This window comes from Salvelinus alpinus, chromosome 24 (genome assembly GCF_045679555.1).
Source record: "Salvelinus alpinus chromosome 24, SLU_Salpinus.1, whole genome shotgun sequence".
NCBI lineage: Eukaryota > Metazoa > Chordata > Actinopteri > Salmoniformes > Salmonidae > Salvelinus > Salvelinus alpinus.
Window position 1 is genome coordinate 34,496,233 of NC_092109.1, and position 17,476 is coordinate 34,513,708.

Below are 17,476 nucleotides of genomic sequence, written 5' to 3' on the forward strand. Positions count from 1 at the left end.
AGTGTATGTGGGGGGGGGGGGATCAGGGCCAGACTGACAGTGTCTGTGGGGGGAGGGGGGATCAGGGCTGCTGCTCTTTTTATACATTTTTAATTTGACCTTTATTTAACCTTTATTTAACTACTGTAAGCAAGTCAGTTAAAAACAAATTCCTATTTACAATGACGGCCTACAACCCAGACAACACTGGGCTAATTGTGCGCCGCCCTATGGGACTCCCAATCACGGCTGGTTGTGATACAGCCTGGAATCAAACCAGGGTGTCTGTAGTCTCTTCAGGTGACCCCGGCCATCACTAGTGACATTGAGCGCTGCAGTAGGCTAGGGGCTGCAGTAGGCTAGGGGCTGCAGTAGGCTACGGGCTGTAATAGGCTAGGGGCTGCAATAGGCTACGGGCTGCAGTAAGCTACGGGTTGCAGTAAGCTATGGGTTGCAGTAGGCTAGGGCCAGAAGTAGGCTAGAAGCTGCAGTAGGCTCGGGGCTGCAGTAAGTTATGGGCTGCAGTTGGCTAGGGGCTGCAGTAGGCTAGGGGTTGCAGTAGGCTAGGGGCTGCAGTAGGCTAGGGTCTACAGTAGGCTAGGGGCTGCAGTAGGATAGGGGCTACAGTACAGGCTGCAGTAGAATAGGGGCTACAGTACAGGCTGCAGTAGGCTAGGGGCTACAGTACAGGCTAGGGGCTGCAGTACAGGCTGCAGTAGGCTAGGGGCTACAGTACAGGCTGCAGTAGGCTAGGAGCTACAGTACAGGCTGCAGTAGGATATGGGCTACAGTACAGGCTAGGGGCTACAGTACAGGCTGCAGTAGGCTAGGGGCTACAGTACAGGCTGCAGTAGGCTAGGGGCTACAGTACAGGCTAGGGGCTGCAGTACAGGCTGCAGTAGGCTAGGGGCTACAGTACAGGCTAGGGGCTACAGTACAGGCTGCAGTAGGCTAGGGGCTACAGTACAGGCTAGGGGCTGCAGTACAGGCTGCAGTAGGCTAGGGGCTACAGTACAGGCTGCAGTAGGATATGGGCTACAGTACAGGCTAGGGGCTGCAGTACAGGCTGCAGTAGGATATGGGCTACAGTACAGGCTAGGGGCTACAGTACAGGCTGCAGTAGGCTATGGGCTACAGTACAGGCTAGGGGCTGCAGTACAGGCTGCAGTAGGATATGGGCTACAGTACAGGCTAGGGGCTACAGTACAGGCTGCAGTAGGATATGGGCTACAGTACAGGCTAGGGGCTGCAGTACAGGCTGCAGTAGGATATGGGCTACAGTACAGGCTAGGGGCTGCAGTACAGGCTGCAGTAGGATATGGGCTACAGTACAGGCTAGGGGCTACAGTACAGGCTGCAGTAGGATATGGGCTACAGTACAGGCTAGGGGCTGCAGTACAGGCTGCAGTAGGATATGGGCTACAGTACAGGCTAGGGGCTGCAGTACAGGCTGCAGTAGGATATGGGCTACAGTACAGGCTAGGGGCTACAGTACAGGCTGCAGTAGGATATGGGCTACAGTACAGGCTAGGGGCTACAGTACAGGCTGCAGTAGGCTATGGACTGCAGCAGGATAGGGGCTGCAGTACAGGCTGCAGTACGGGAGGTAGAGCCCTTGGTTATTGCCTCCAGATGTCAGAGATTCAGGAGACGATCACAGATCACAGAGGGAGGCACAGGCCTTTTGTTTAGGATGGTCTGTTTTTTATATGGAACAGAGAGAGAGTTTGGGCTCTGAGCTGTCCTGTCCTCAGTCTGCATGAGTGCCTTATTACTGTAGCCTCCTCGCATCCAGAGTCAGCACGGAAGGAAAAAAGAGCACACACTGCTAAACACATCATAAAATATTCATCTGTGTAATTGGGACGCTAATTCACATTTCTTCAACTGCATTGAGTTCCAAGAGCAGAGCACTGCACGCCTATGTCTGTCTGCGCCCACACCACCACGTCCAACAGCTCCGTGTCAAAGCAAATAATCTGAGCAGCAACACAATTAATCAAAACTGCAACAACAAAAATAAGATTAAGGGTCTTAAGTATCAAGCTCGTAAAATGTCTTACAAAACTTCACTAATGAGCCCACAACTAGAGAGAGACAAAGAGAGAGAGCGAGAGACATATATATAGAGAGAAAGAGAGAGAGAGGGACAGAGACAGAGAAAGACAGAGAAAGACAGAGAAAGACAGAGACAGACAGAGACAGAGACAGAGAGAGAGAGAGAGAGAGAGAGAGAGAGAGAGAGAGAGAGAGAGAGAGAGAGAGAGAGAGAGAGAGAGAGACAGAGAGAGAAAGAGAGAGAGAGAGAGAGAGAGAGAGAGAGAGAGAGAGAGAGAGAGAGAGAGAGAGAGAGAGAGAGAGAGAGAGAGAGAGAGAGAGAGAGAGAGAGAGAGAGAGAGAGAGAGAGAGAGCGAGAGAGAGGAAAACACCAGCTATTCTGGTACAAACTACTGTGTAGATTTTAATGTCACATTCAATTTTCTGCTCCCTGCTTCTCCCATATCCCCATCCAAAAACAACTATTTAATGCATCACTCCTAATAAGATGATTAGTGCTTGGAAGGGCAGGAGATGAGTAATTTGCATAATTCAATCATAAAAGTTAGAGATACATATTTCTATGTTCGTTTGTACAATTATCTGGGTTGTCCTGAGGGCAGTGATATTAATGTGATTAAACAATACTCCTGGAGCCTAGTGTCCTCCGTTAAAGCACTGCTAGAGGCAAACCCAAAATTAATGTTAGGAGACAATCCATTTTACTCTACATGACTGTAATAAATATAGCCCCGCTGCAGATGTGTCATTAAGCCCCGGAAGAAGATCTTCCCAAAGTAAAGATGACACCAGTGACTCTGGTTTTGTCTGGTCTCCTACATCACGAAGCGACGGTGGATGTAATTTCTACCCCAGCGAGAGACGACAGGCCTCTTCAATCTGTCACATTCACCCCCACCCCTCCCGTAACATACGCCGCACACAACATAAACATCTTGTAGGCCGTCATTGTATATAAGAATTTGTTCTTAACTGACTTGCCTAGTTAAATAAAGGTTAAATAAAGGTTAAATAAAATAAATAAACCACACACGTTAACACATCGAAATTACAAACATACACACATAAACACATAGGTCAAAAGACATATCTCTCACATATCTCTCACATATCTATCACATATCTCTCACATATCTATCACATATCTCTCACATATCTCTCACATATCTCTCACATATCTATCACATATCTCTCACATATCTATCACATATCTCTCACATATCTATCACATATCTCTCACATATCTCTCACATATCTCTCACATATCTATCACATATCTCTCACATATCTCTCACATATCGCTCACATATCTATCACATATCTATCACATATCTATCACATATCTCTCACATATCTCTCACATATCTATCACATATCTCTCACATATCTATCACATATCTCTCACATATCTCTCACATATCTCTCACATATCTCTCACATATCTATCACATATCTATCACATATCTCTCACATATCTATCACATATCTCTCACATATCTATCACATATCTCTCACATATCTATCACATATCTCTCACATATCTATCACATATCTCTCACATATCTATCACATATCTATCACATATCTATCACATATCTCTCACATATCTATCACATATCTCTCACATATCTATCACATATCTCTCACATATCTCTCACATATCTCTCACATATCTCTCACATATCTCTCACATATCGCTCACATATCTATCACATATCTATCACATATCTATCACATATCTATCACATATCTCTCACATATCTCTCACATATCGCTCACATATCTATCACATATCTATCACATGCATCTATCATCAAGTCCTCACACATGCAGACGCTCTCTGCTCTCCACCGTCCAAAGGCTCAGGCTCAGTTCACTTCCACACATTCACACTCTATTTACTGTGTAAAATGATTAACTACATAGGACATATTACAGTCATTTTTTTAAACTATGAAACTCATGAACAATGAAGTGGGAGAAAAAATATTATGAGTGACAGCTCATGATTATGACACTTTAGTCCATAGAAGTCCATAGAAGCAAATTTCCAAACCCTAATTGACCACATTTCTTTGCTTTGCCTCCAATTCATTGGTTATGTATGGGACTAGTTATTACAGGGCTGTGGCTTGGAACAGGCCCTCCACAACATTCATGACATATTGTATGGCCACAGGTTGTTTTATAAAACTTTGGAAGTGTTCTCTCAGACACACGACACATAAACACACGACACATAAAAACACACACACACACACACACACACACACACACACACACACACACACACACACACACACACACACACACACACACACACACACACACACACACACACACACACACACACACACACACACACACACACACACACACACACACACGTCTAGGGGCAAGCTAACCCCAGTCATAAAAATAGCAAAGTATTTCAACCTTTGCTTTTACAATGGAGTGCTATAAATCTCACATGGGGAAAGGTCGGGATGTTAGAATTTCCACAGAAAAGTAATTTAAGGAAATGGGGGAAAGTCAGACTAAATAATTTTCTCAATTTACCCAATAATAATGATCATTTTTCTTTAATGATTACATGTATTACCCAATAATAATTATCATAGTTATTTAATGATTCAATTTATTACCCAATAATAATGATCATAGTTATTTAATGATTACATTTATTACCCAATAATAATGATCATAGTTATTTAATGATTACATTTATTACCCAATAATAATGATCATCGTTATTTAATTATTACATTTATTACCCAACAATAATGATCATAGTTATTTAATGATTACATTTATTACCCAATAATAATGATCATAGGTATTTAATGATAACATTTATTACCCAAAAATAATGATCATATTTCTTTCATTCCTTTAATTACCTAAAAAAAATATACTAATTAAAATGGGTGCCAGAAAGTTTAAGCTTCACAGACACAACTTATATTTTAAACAGGATAATTTAAGTATTACGATTACTGTACATTAATCAAATAGGGGACTACAAGGAAGCCTAGCAGCCAGAAACCATTACACAGTGAATCCATTTTACCTCTCATCTGGACTAATGTGTGTGTGCTGCTGTAACAGTAGGTTCATTAGGCACAGTACAGCTGACTGACACCACCGCAGCCTGCACCGGGCAGCTGGCTGACACCACCGCAGCCTGCACCGGGCAGCTGGCTGACACCACAGCAGCTTGCACCGGGCAGCTGACTGACACCACCTCAGCCTGCACCGGGCAGCTGGCTGACACCACCGCAGCATGCACCTGGCAGCTGACTGACACCACCGCAGCCTGCTCCGGGCAGCTGGCTGACACCACATCAGCCTGCACCGGGCAGCTGGCTGATACCACCGCAGCCTGCTCCGGGCAGCTGGCTGACACCACCGCAGCCTGCACCGGGCAGCTGGCTGACACCACCGCAGCCTGCTCCGGGCAGCTGGCTGACACCACCGCAGCCTGCACCGGGCAGCTGGCTGACACCACCGCAGCTGGCTGACACCACCGCAGCCTGCACCGGGCAGCTGGCTGACACCACCGCAGATTGTTCTGAAATCATTGATGTAGGTAGTAACAGATACGATTAGTATTCCTGAGGAAAAAATTGTTTTAAATATAATTTGATCTCTAAAAAATTAAGCTTATTGATTCGCAATTTGAATTGATAGAATTAAAATAATATTCAATAAACATAGTGCGCAACATCCGATTTTGACCATACTACTTCCTACCAAAGAGTAAGACACAACGAATCCCCAATTGTTTTTCAAAAGCCACCCACGGACCCCCATGTCAATCCCACCCTAACAACCAGTATAGAGTATCAGTTCTCTATGTTTGACAAGTAGTATGAACCTGTGGCTATTCACTGTGAATCTGGAGATGTATTTTTCCCCGTTCAGAGAAATTTGCTTGCATTATTTACCATAAAGCCACACTCTTTTATCCATTTTAATGGTGTCTTTTGTTTACTAAATAGATCACAGCATTTCCTTTGCAACTTTGGGTAGAAAACCAATAGATTTGGCTCATTGCTGGATCGAATCCCTGAGCTGACAAGGTAAAAATCTGTCGCTCTGCCCCTGAGCAAGGCAGTTAACCCACTGTTCCCCGGGCGCCGAAGACGTGGATGTCGATTATGGCAACCCCCCCACACCTCTCTGATTCAGAGGGGTTGGTTAAATGCAGAAGACACATTTCAGTTGAAGGCATTCAGTTGTACAACTGACTAGGTATCCCCCTTTCCTCTTTCCTTTCATTATGAATATAAACTGTGTCGTCATCCTCACAACTAAAGCCAATCCTCCATGAAAGCAATTCAGTTTGTCTCTTAGCAAGCTAATGCTTCAGCCCAACTCTCCTTGAAAAGTCCAACAAGTGGCAGCTCTCTGAGAGGGCAATCCCTACGGTGCAATTCCAATATGAAGACTTTTCCTACAAGCCCAAAACTTTGATGGAGAAATGGGCTAGCTAGGGGCAAAAATGTTGTGACAACCCTTATAGAACCCAATACCATTACCTTTGCAAAAGAAGGTGTTCCTAATGTCTGGTACACTCAGTGTATATAGTGTGTGTTTGGGACTTATACCATTGAAGACCATTAGAGACCATAACATTGAAACCAATAGAACTGCTGTAGACAAATGGTTTGCTTGTTCACCAGGAATAGTCTAACAGTAACTAATCCAGACCTTTTTTGAAGGGAATAATCCACCCACAAGGGGTCCATTTCTTGGACACAGATTAAGCTTAAAAGAAGGACAAATTGAATTGTTTTCATGGAGGACTGGTCTCATTTGTGAAGACGACCACACAATGTATTTTCATCACGAGCCAAATCATTTGGTTTTCTACCCAAAGTTGCAAAGGGAATGTTGTTGTAACGACTCCTACCGAAGGTGGCTCCCCTTCCTGTTCGGGTGGCGCTCGGCGGTCGTCGTCACCGGCCTACTAGCTGCTACTGACTTTTCCTCCCCCTCCCTTTTTTGTTTAGTGGTTACACCTGTTTGTGGTTAGGGTGATTAATGGGGCTTTATTACCCAGCAGCCCGGGATTGTTTTGTGTACAGGTTGTACATGCTTGTGTGTCACGGTTCGTGTACGTTGTCTCATGGTATTTCGTGTTCTCGTTTATGTGGTGGAGCATTCATTTTAGAGTGGCGTCGTGTTCACCTGTTTCTGGTATTAAATTAGAACGCTACTCTGAACTCTCTGTCTCCTGCGTCTGACTCCTTCCTCCACTACACCCCGGGCATTACAGTTGTGATCTATTTAATAAACACAAGAGACCAGCAAAATCGAAAAAAGCGTGTGGCGGTATAGCAGGAACATTAGCATCTAGTGGTCAGAATCTGGTACTTTCACACCACTTTATGGTAAATAATGCAAGATACTTCAATGACTCATTTCTCTAAACAGAGGAAAAAACTATCAACAGATTCACTGGGAATATATGACATAGTATGGAGAAGCAATACTCCAAGCCACAGCTTCATACTACTTGTCAAACATAGAGAACTGATACTGTATACTGTATTTGGGGTTGGAATGGCATGGGGTGTGGGGGATCTGTGGGTGGCGTTTGACATTTTTTGTGGGATTCCTCATGTCTTACTCATTGGTGGGAAGACGTTTGGTCCAAATCGGATGTTGGTTACTATATTTATTGAATATTATCTGAATCCTATAAATTAAAATGGCCAATTTGGGTACAATCAATTAGCTTATTTTCTTTCAGATCAAATTACATTTCAACAAAATAATGTTTCAGGAATGGCAATTTTACCTGTTTCTAACTACATATACGATTTCAGAACCATCTGAGATGGTGGGCGTCATGACATGGAACGACAACCATGAAACACACAAAAAATGAAAAACAACCATGAACACACAGAGACACATGCATGAGCAGGAGAGAGCCATGCACAGAGGGCCATGCACAGAGGGCCATGCACAGAGGGCCATGCTTAAATGCCATCTAAACAGAAAAACAAAAAGCACTCCTTCACTATTTAATGAGGCTCATCTCTCCAGAGCTTTGACAGTGCTTGGTGCAACTCTTCACATCAAGTGGGGTTAATTTATTATTTAAAGTAGTAAAGGGCAGTGGGAGCAGATATGTAATAAAATCAAGCTGAAGCAGAAGCCAGTGTATAATTTATGGTTGACATTAAGGAGCAGTGGTGGTTCTAGACAGAGTGACACGCTCCCTGCTGATTGAGGAGATTAGAGGAGACAGGGGTGTGTCTTGGGTGGCGTGCTCAACCGGGTGTATCGCTGCCCAGGGCTAGGCTACAGGCAGAGAGCTGTCCATATGGACCAGTTAGACTGGCCAACACACACTGACAACCAACGGCACCTCTATACACACACACACAGCAAAACATGAACCTGTTTCTGGAGCAGATACTGTACTTCAGTCAGCAATTCCATGTGTCTCTGATTTCACCCAGACATCACTGGGGTATTCTCTATCAACATACAGTATGGGACACTCTGTGGAGGCCACAGGACAAGGGATCATGTACTGATTCACCACACAAACACAAGCAAAGGAAAGGACAGTGGTTTGGCCAATGTACCCATCCACCATAGATCTGACAAAACATTTCCATAACCTCACATTTAGCCACAGATTATAATCAAGCAGAAAATCTGGAGATTTTTTTTTAGGAAACCTGGTGTTAAAATGTGCAGCTGTGATTTTTATCCGGGCATCCTGGGGAATTAAAGCAAGCCTTTATAGACAAATGACTTAAAATAAGGAAAGTAGAAGCTTATTCCGTTTGGCTTTCTAAAAACTCACAAGGTTATCATTAATTATGATTAAGTTCAATTTTCATTGATTTCTAACCAAAATGTCTGATTATGAGTGATGTGGGTTATGACTCACTGAGCCTCAAGGAACCTGTTACGTCTCGTTTAGAAGACTAACGTTTAAAGGCCTCACTGATCTCCTCGACAAGCTATCTCCAAGACCTCTCTGGTCTCTTCAGTCAGCAGCCATGTTTTTGTCTCTCATGGTCATCTGCATTCGGTGAATGGTTAAATGGTTAATCCAATAAACCTTTGAGGGAAGAAACACGAGGAGAGTGGAAAAACAGCACAGATGTTCATCTCTAATGTAATTTCCATTACATTTCCTAAGTGCAGTCCCCCAGTGCAAACTAGGTTAGCGTTATGTTTAGCTTGCAAATTATTTTTAATAAATAATGAATGCAATAAAAACATGGAGATCAATCGCGAGCTGAGATATCATAAAAGGAGCCCTAAGTGCCGCCTATGTTTGCTGATTTGGACATTTTCCCGTTTTCAAATTGTCCGTGTCAGTGCTAAAGGTTTTGTCGAGATGTTTAGATTTCCTGATGACTCTATCCCCTATTCCAGTTTACAGGCTTCCTGCGTCTACTGAGAGATATGCACTGCGTCCATGAAGGGATATCCACACGTTTTCTTTCCCTCGCTTTCATTCTCTCCCGTCCCGTCGCCAAATAAAAAAAAGGGGGGGGGGGCAGGAGGAGGGATAGGCCTGTTTTCACTCATTAGTTACAACCATCTGGTGATGGGATGGTGGATGATGTTTAAATCTGACTATAAAAACAGCGCTCAGATGGGCGCGCGCAGGCAGGTGAGCTGTAAAGCACGGAGGCCGAGGTGCAAATTCAATTCTCTTGCCACCCATACTGTATTACTCAGGCAATAACATTACCCATCAGTGGCTGCAATCTTTGTGAAGTGAGCAGCACATAGCCTACACTATAACCTTCAACATTGCAGTGAATGAAGTATTATAGTAACCAGTTCACTTCTAATACAAATATAGAATCTCTCTCTCGTAGGGTACATTTGACAAGTGCAACAGATCAAAGTCAAACGTAATAATAGATCCAGGGATTGTAAAGTCGAGGAGAGGGATGCTAAAAGGTTAATGACCGAATCTTGCCCAAACTGACCATCTGGACATGAAATACTAACATATTCCTGCCTGCCTCTCTCTCCCACCATGCCTCTGCTTCACCATCTCTCTCAGTGATCGCTGTGTAAAATATCATCTATATTCCTCTCCAAACATAACCCCAAAGCAGATTATCTCCAATTGAAAGTGTGTGTGTGTCACAAGAGTAGTCTAGCTCGTGGTGAGGACATTTAATGCATTGTTGTATCCTCTCCATGCGCTCCCTTGTCATTTACACACCAAACTCACCACCGAGAGATAAAATAATCTTGAACCCCTTTCTGACAGCCGGATGTTTAATTGAATATTATTTTTTGCAAATATTGATGTAGTTCACTTGAACGCTGTATAAAGTGAAAGACTGAATACTGAAACCTTTGAAATGTCTTATAATGAAAGTTAACTAAAATAAAATAAAAATAGCGGTCAAAATAAGCGTTACGCTTACTCCTACGGCACAATTGTCCACTTTATCTGTAATCAATACACCAATCCTATCAAAATATATCAGACTCAGTTTGAAAACACATGCGCGATCCGTTAATGGGTCAGAAATGGAAAGGTATTTGATTTCAAATAGATGGCCAAGATGTCATATGGAAAATGTTTGATGTTGGCAAATTGCAAAATAAAGACAAAAAGTTTAGCATAAAGTACTTCATTTTTTTTGACGCATAATTAATTAAGACGAAATTAAATCATGTGGTCAAAAAATCAAATGTGTTAAAAGGTCTTATATGCTGTGATTTTCGGAGTGAATAACTTCAGTGTGTGTGTTGTGACAGCGGGACACACAAAATGAAAACTTTTCTACAAATAGATTTCTCTTTCGGTTTCACAACTATTATTACAATCATCATCATCATTACATATCTATTGATTAAATGCCAATGTATAATCATCATCCATGCCTTGTCTTAATCTACATGATATAACAGCAACCCTGATGCGCATTCGTGGGTCCAGCATCTATTCAAGGTAACTTTTTGTTATGTTTATTTTCACATGTGAAAATCCTGTCTTTGTATTGAATTACCAGCCTCCTCTTTTGTGGCGAATGATCAGCATGGCTTATTGTCGAAGTAGCCGGGGGAGCTGCTGGAGAATAAAAGTTGCAATTATGTACAACGAGACAATGAGGGGAAAAACCGTTGACGTTCGGGAATGCTAAAGCTCTTGGGAAAAGAGGGCACTGGTCTGTTAAGAGTTATTTTCCTCAGCTGACATTGTATGGGAACACTAATGCATCTGTCATGATAACAAGCTAAGAATAACATCTGGACATCAAACCGAGCAGAGAATCCATCCGAGGTGATTCATTCACAACTGTCTCATTGATTTATTAAACACACAAGCAACATCTGCAGCGCACAGCCAGCACCGTGCACGGGTTGAAGATCAATTCGAGGGGAAAGGGAGAGGAGAGATCCCACTGGGCACACACTGGTTGAATCAACGTTGTTTCCAAGTCATTTTAATGAAATTATGTTGAACCAATGTGGAATAGACGTTGAATTGAAGTCTGTGCCCAGTGGCATTAGTAAGAAAAATCTATATTTTTTAACGTGGTTTGTCCTGCTTTAACTGGCACGGAATTATTCAGTGACAGAAATAATGCAACCAAATGTAGCCTTATTAAGTGAAATCCACATCTAAAACTTTTCTCATCCTTACTTTTAATTATATTTTCTCACTGGTAGAATCTAATGGATTATATACAGAGACACAACGGTCTGTTTAATTTGGTCATTTAGCAAAAGAGAGGTGGACTTACATGTTTGCCTGCTCATTACAATGATATAGATTTATGGGATTTATATCAAATTACACTCAGGTAGACTTGAGGAACTTAAATGAAGGAAGTTAAACTTCATATATCACAACCTGCTCTATTGCTCCTGAATGACGCCGGAATGGCATAATGGTTAATAGTGAGACGTGCTTTATTAACAAACCACAAGAACACAATTCTTCTTAGTGAAAGTCCTAATAAATATTCGAAATGAACAGTCAAGCAGTAAGCTTACTGTTGTCATGTTTATGATATTGTTGTGATCTGAATATTAATTAGGCTTTATAGGAAAAGTATGTTGCACCACATTGAAGGTCAATAAGGTGAACGTCAAAGTGAGAAAAGGGGTTATATAATTAAAAGTTATTTTCCTCAATGCCAACATATTGTAAGTATGTGGGAAAACGATCTAGAGCTTTGCTACACGATGAAACAACGATCTGCAGCTATAGGGGGGGATTGCTTAAGTTATGAATAACTCAACTACTTCCCTCATACATTGCTGTCTATAAAATGGATATGGAACAATTGTAGCCTCTATAGATAGAACTAGTGCGTGTGTGTTCAAGAGAGACAGAGAGAGTGAAGGGTACAGAAGTTGTCAATGATTGAACTAACTGTCCACAATGCTTTAATGTTTATTCCTAATATAATAGCCTAAGTATCATTTTGCTCATGCTTGTATTATTTATTTCAGCACTGGTAACTGAAAGACACAGTGTAGCCGAATGCAGCGTTTGCTACACATTTTTTATTAACCTCACTTGGTACATCTACAGAAAAAGTTGGTTGAAAACGTTTAGTTCATTGCCCCTCTCTGCTCTGCTTTTGGGGTATCGCAGTGGAGATGCATATGAAATATGATAAGAAGGAAACAACTAACCTGGCATTGGTGCAGTCGTTGTACAGCGCTTCGAAGTCCTTGCGGGTGATGAGTTTGCAGCGATTCACCCCGGGCTGAATAGCCCCAAGCCCGCGCAGAACTCGGACCTGTTCCACCGTGCACACGACCGGGCATATATCCAGCCGCTTCAGCTTGGTGTAGACGGTGTGCAGCCCTCCGACCAGATGTTTCAGGAAGAGGTCGAAGACCTGCGGCAGGCAGATGAGTTCTTGACCGTCCACGTTGAACGAGGCGACCCTGACCCCGTGCACCTCAACCATTTTGCACTCGTTATTGCCGCTTGTGCCGTTTCCATTTCCACCGCCTCCTCCGCTGCTGATGAAAGAGTTGATCATGCTGCTTGTCAGTCTCGGAGACTCGGCTGGGCTTGTATACAGCGGATCGGAGCGAAATAAGCTGCCAGACTCCAGAGTAGAGGTTTGGGAAAGCACCGGCGGAGTTGCTGACACGGCCATAGTTTCTCAAGTTTCTTCCTGTCTCACCCTTTGCGGGGTTTTTTCTTCTCGATCACTATTTTTTCTATTGACGTTTCACATGCACTGTCGCTCACGTCGGATAATCGGCAACGGGCAACTACCTATCTCACAAGTGCGGTGGCTAGAATGAGAACCATCCGATTCAGTTTCAATTAGCCAGCCCACTGAGAACTGGATTGGCAGCTCCCACCACCAACGAGGAGCGTAGCAGTTTACGCGCGAGCATCCTATTGGCCCTTTAAGCATGAATGGCAGGGCTCCTAGTTAGAGGGGCGAGTTTCTGTTGACAGCTACTCCGCTACTGGATAATAACCTTTTTACAGACTGTTGGCGTTCATTTGAAACCATTAAGACCTGCATTCAAATGTTTTATTCTTATTGGTACAAATAATAAAACATGTGACGTTTGTTATTGTAATGTTATTACATTGCTATTGTATTATAATACATGTAGACCCATTGCATCAGGCCTATAGCCTAATAAAATATGATTCGGTTTTTAGGTTTTACGTTATATTGATTCGCACCAAAGAAAAGAAGTGAAAGACAAAACAGTAGAGATAAAAAAACAGTACAGGTGAGGTTGGAAGCCCAAAATGGCATATATTAAAACAACACCACAAATATAAGTACAAAAAAAAGTTTGTTCAATCAGTTAAACAGCATGTTAATTATAATTGTACATGATATACTCAGTATACAATAAAAAACATGTTTGAACATGGAGGGGATTATTGTGTAGTTTGGTTCATCAAGCTGACACCCAGTAGTCGCTAGAAGTCATTGAGGGATGAGGAGGTTTTGGCAATGTGAAGACAAGAATTCCAGAGTAAGGTTCCTCTGTATCTGATAGAGAATCTGATAGATTATTAGGATCATTGCTTTGATTAGCCTTATAGCCTTAATGATTACGATTATTGTAATAATAGTTGTTGATATGGTTATTGGGGGTTACCCCTGCTACTATAATATGCATACCAAGGCCAATATCATGAGCTCTGAGAGGTAGTAATTATGTTTGGGATTGCCTGCTGGTTGAAGACAGAGACATACATACAGTATTATGTCTCTGGTTGAAAATCTATTCTGGTTACTCACAATTACTGCAGAAAGTTTATCAGACCCAACGCGAATAGACCTGATCATAAAAAAAAAAATAGGGACCTGAGAAAAATCAGACCCAAACCCGAATGGGACCGAGGACAACTTGACCTAGACCCGACCCACACCCTAACGTGTCCGGGTCCAGACCATACCTGATTGGACCCAAGTGACAAAAAAAGAAACATATTTGTTAATCAGACAAGTTGCTCTTCTGTTTAACGAATAGGTCTATATGTGTTGGCTAGGCCTTCTATAAGTCAATACATTCACCTTATTAGCATCAAATAAATACGCTATAGGCTATGTAGAGCCGTGGTCGGGTCCATTCAGGTCCGCTTGGGTCCATCAGCTGTAGTTAAATAGACCAGAGTCCTGATCCAGACCCGAGGGACAAGTTCACATTTCAGACCCGGGTAGATCGTTTTCACCCAGACCCGTGAAGACCTCTAATCTGTGGCACTAAACTCAAAATACATAAACTCCCATGCAGAGAAATGGACAAGTTGACAAATTCACATGTATCTTCATGTTAATGTATTTCATCAATTTGAAACAGTCTATGATAACTTTGGTAAATATCTATATTTTTGAAGCGTTTACTCACATATCAATAAGCTATGATTTAGTGGTTTGGCAGCCTGGAAGGTGTTACATCTAGCACCAGTAGTGCATTTCAAGCTGTCACTTCTCATGTTGCCTATGGAGCCCCAGTGTGGTTTCAAACAGTGATCCCATTCTGATAACAGTAGCAAACAGATGCCTCTCCAGAGGCCCTCACTGCATACCTGCCTAGGCTGCGTTAACAACGCAGGTTATCGACATGACTGCCACAAACCAGAGGAGCAGGGAGGGATATTGCATAAAGCAAGAAAATGATTAGTTTATAGTGCCCTAGTCAGATTATTGCCAGTTAAACGGGGGGAAAGTGTTATTTAACAGAGCTAGATGGACTAATACATTGCATTTGTGTTTGAACCCAACACAGACTACGTGTGATAGGACGAACATTTCCTTGTCATCTGAAAAGAGGTCATTTAAATCACTTCTTCAAGAGCCAAAAGAGTCAAAGGTCAACTTGATGGTTTTGCAGACACAGTCAACGTCTGGCTATCCGTTACGTGTATGAACCTCAATCAGTTGTCTTCTGCCGCACATGTTCTTTCCTTGCCACCTCCCCTCGATAATCATCACCAGAGACCATGTTGACCTGTTTGTTTCATATTAAGCTACTGTAAAAGTATTTTTGTTGGACCTCACTAATGCAGTACATGTTAGAAATAATTAATGCAATTGCACACCTGCCAGCATTTTCAGGCAGATGGCACTATTTCAAATGAAAATCTTCATCTTGGTTAAAAAAAGTCTGAAAAATGAATATAGGAATAATATTTAACCTTTGGGCTATTCTAGTAGAGAAGATTAATATTGTAATGAGTGCTTAAATGCCATGCAAATTTTTTGCAAGTACCTGGTTAAATTAAAAAGCTAGGTGGCAATCTGGAAATTAGATACATATTTTACCTGGGTTTCAATTGCACCTTGCTCCTTCATCTTCGATGTAATCTTAATGATTGCCTGATTAGCATAGCCAGCCAGCTGGCAAAGTTACTGGCTCCAGCCTCAACACTCCCCCAGCAGCGGGTGAATGTCTCCCCCTCTACACAAAGCGACAACTCATTCCTCATAGAGTAAATGTATATAATGATGCCCTCCCACCGTCTCAGCACACCGTGATGGACTGCTTCCATGGGAACATTGTACAGAGTAATCTCCTCTTTCTAAGGACAGTTTCTCAAACTGGTTGAAGAACACTTCCTGTTTTCAGATTTTCAGTAGTTCTTACACTGAACAGACTGGTGATATCTTTTGAAAGATAATATATTCTTATACCAATCGTCATTCTGTCAACACGTTAAATCCTACATTTTTACTGTATTTGGACTTCACATTGGATTAGTTTAGCTAAATTAGCATTGCTAATTTAATGTGTGCAATGTAACTACACTGACAATACACTTCAATTAATGTGAGAAAAAAATCATTCATCCCTAAAGTTCCTTCAGTGGATGACACTTGTACTTGGTTGCCAAAAGAAGAGTACTGTACATCCATTCCTGTATGCTTGCCATCATCAGTTATGCATCATGCAGACTGTAGACTGAAAGTGGTTGTGTGAAAGACAGGACATGGTGAGGGGGAATGGAGAAAATGAGCGAGAGAGAGAGAGAGTATGTCTGCCTCAAATCAATTTTGACTCCTTCTCTTTATAGAGTTATTGTAATGTGAAACGTTGCAGTGAGGCCAGATGCAGAACAGAATCTCCCTTCAGAATAATGAAATGTTTTTATTAATGCATCACACAAATCAATATAACAATTACTGGTGATTGTAATTTAATATTTTTTTTAAACTTTACTGTCACTTGTGATAGATATCCATGCCCATTACAGTGTTTTAAATTCATTACACGTTCTTGTGTCTTGCTGGATTGAATGTTACATACTGTATACATCAAGTAATCCATTTGGGCTGTGACATGTGACAACAATTTGATGGGCTCTTCATTTAAATAAAATATCACTCCTACTTTAAAAAGACAAGCTTGTTGCTTCAGTGTGTTTGCCATGCTTATTTTTTTAAAGAATGTCCACATTGATGATTTAATGACACTTCCTCTATGCTTGCTGCCAAATGAAGGGTGACTGATCCCTGAAGTAAGACTGTCACTCTTTTCTCTGCCTTGGGATGCAACAGAATCAATGAGCAGGAATACATGTCAGAACCACTTTGGCATGCTTTGAAATCATTTAGCAATATTTTTTTAAACATTGTAATTACACGTATAAATGCTTTCTATGTGTTCATTTGATGCATTAATTGAAAGTTGTTTCTCCAATGTTTTCCCGGAGTTGAAAAGAGAGAAAAAAGCTCATCTATATTATAACTGATAGAATTCAAGACACATCTTTGAATAAGCACTTGGAATACTGATTGCATTTTATTTTATTTGAGTATAACCACAGCCCTTAATCATATGATTCCACCTGGTTGTCAGTCCAGTTCTGAGAGAACTTGGAATCCAAGTCTCTTTCATTGACTATATAACTATTCACAGCACCCTCAACACCTGTCAGGTTGCACTGCTCTGGTGAACTTCATGGCTCCATATCATATCCCTTCAAGTA

General features: G+C 41.8%; 1 protein-coding gene across 8 annotated transcripts in view; it reads right to left on the reverse strand.

Annotated features, from left to right (window-relative positions):
• The window catches only part of LOC139552705 (dachshund homolog 2-like), a 282,108-nt gene extending 268,781 nt beyond the window's left edge, over window positions 1–13,327 (reverse strand). For all 8 annotated transcript variants that reach the window (XM_071364709.1, XM_071364708.1, XM_071364705.1 and 5 more), the window contains exon 1: window positions 12,691–13,327. In XM_071364709.1, the coding sequence (XP_071220810.1) occupies window positions 12,691–13,166 (476 nt within the window). In that variant the 5' untranslated portion in view covers window positions 13,167–13,327. The remainder of the gene's footprint in view (window positions 1–12,690) is intronic.
• Window positions 13,328–17,476: the final 4,149 nt, after the last annotated feature.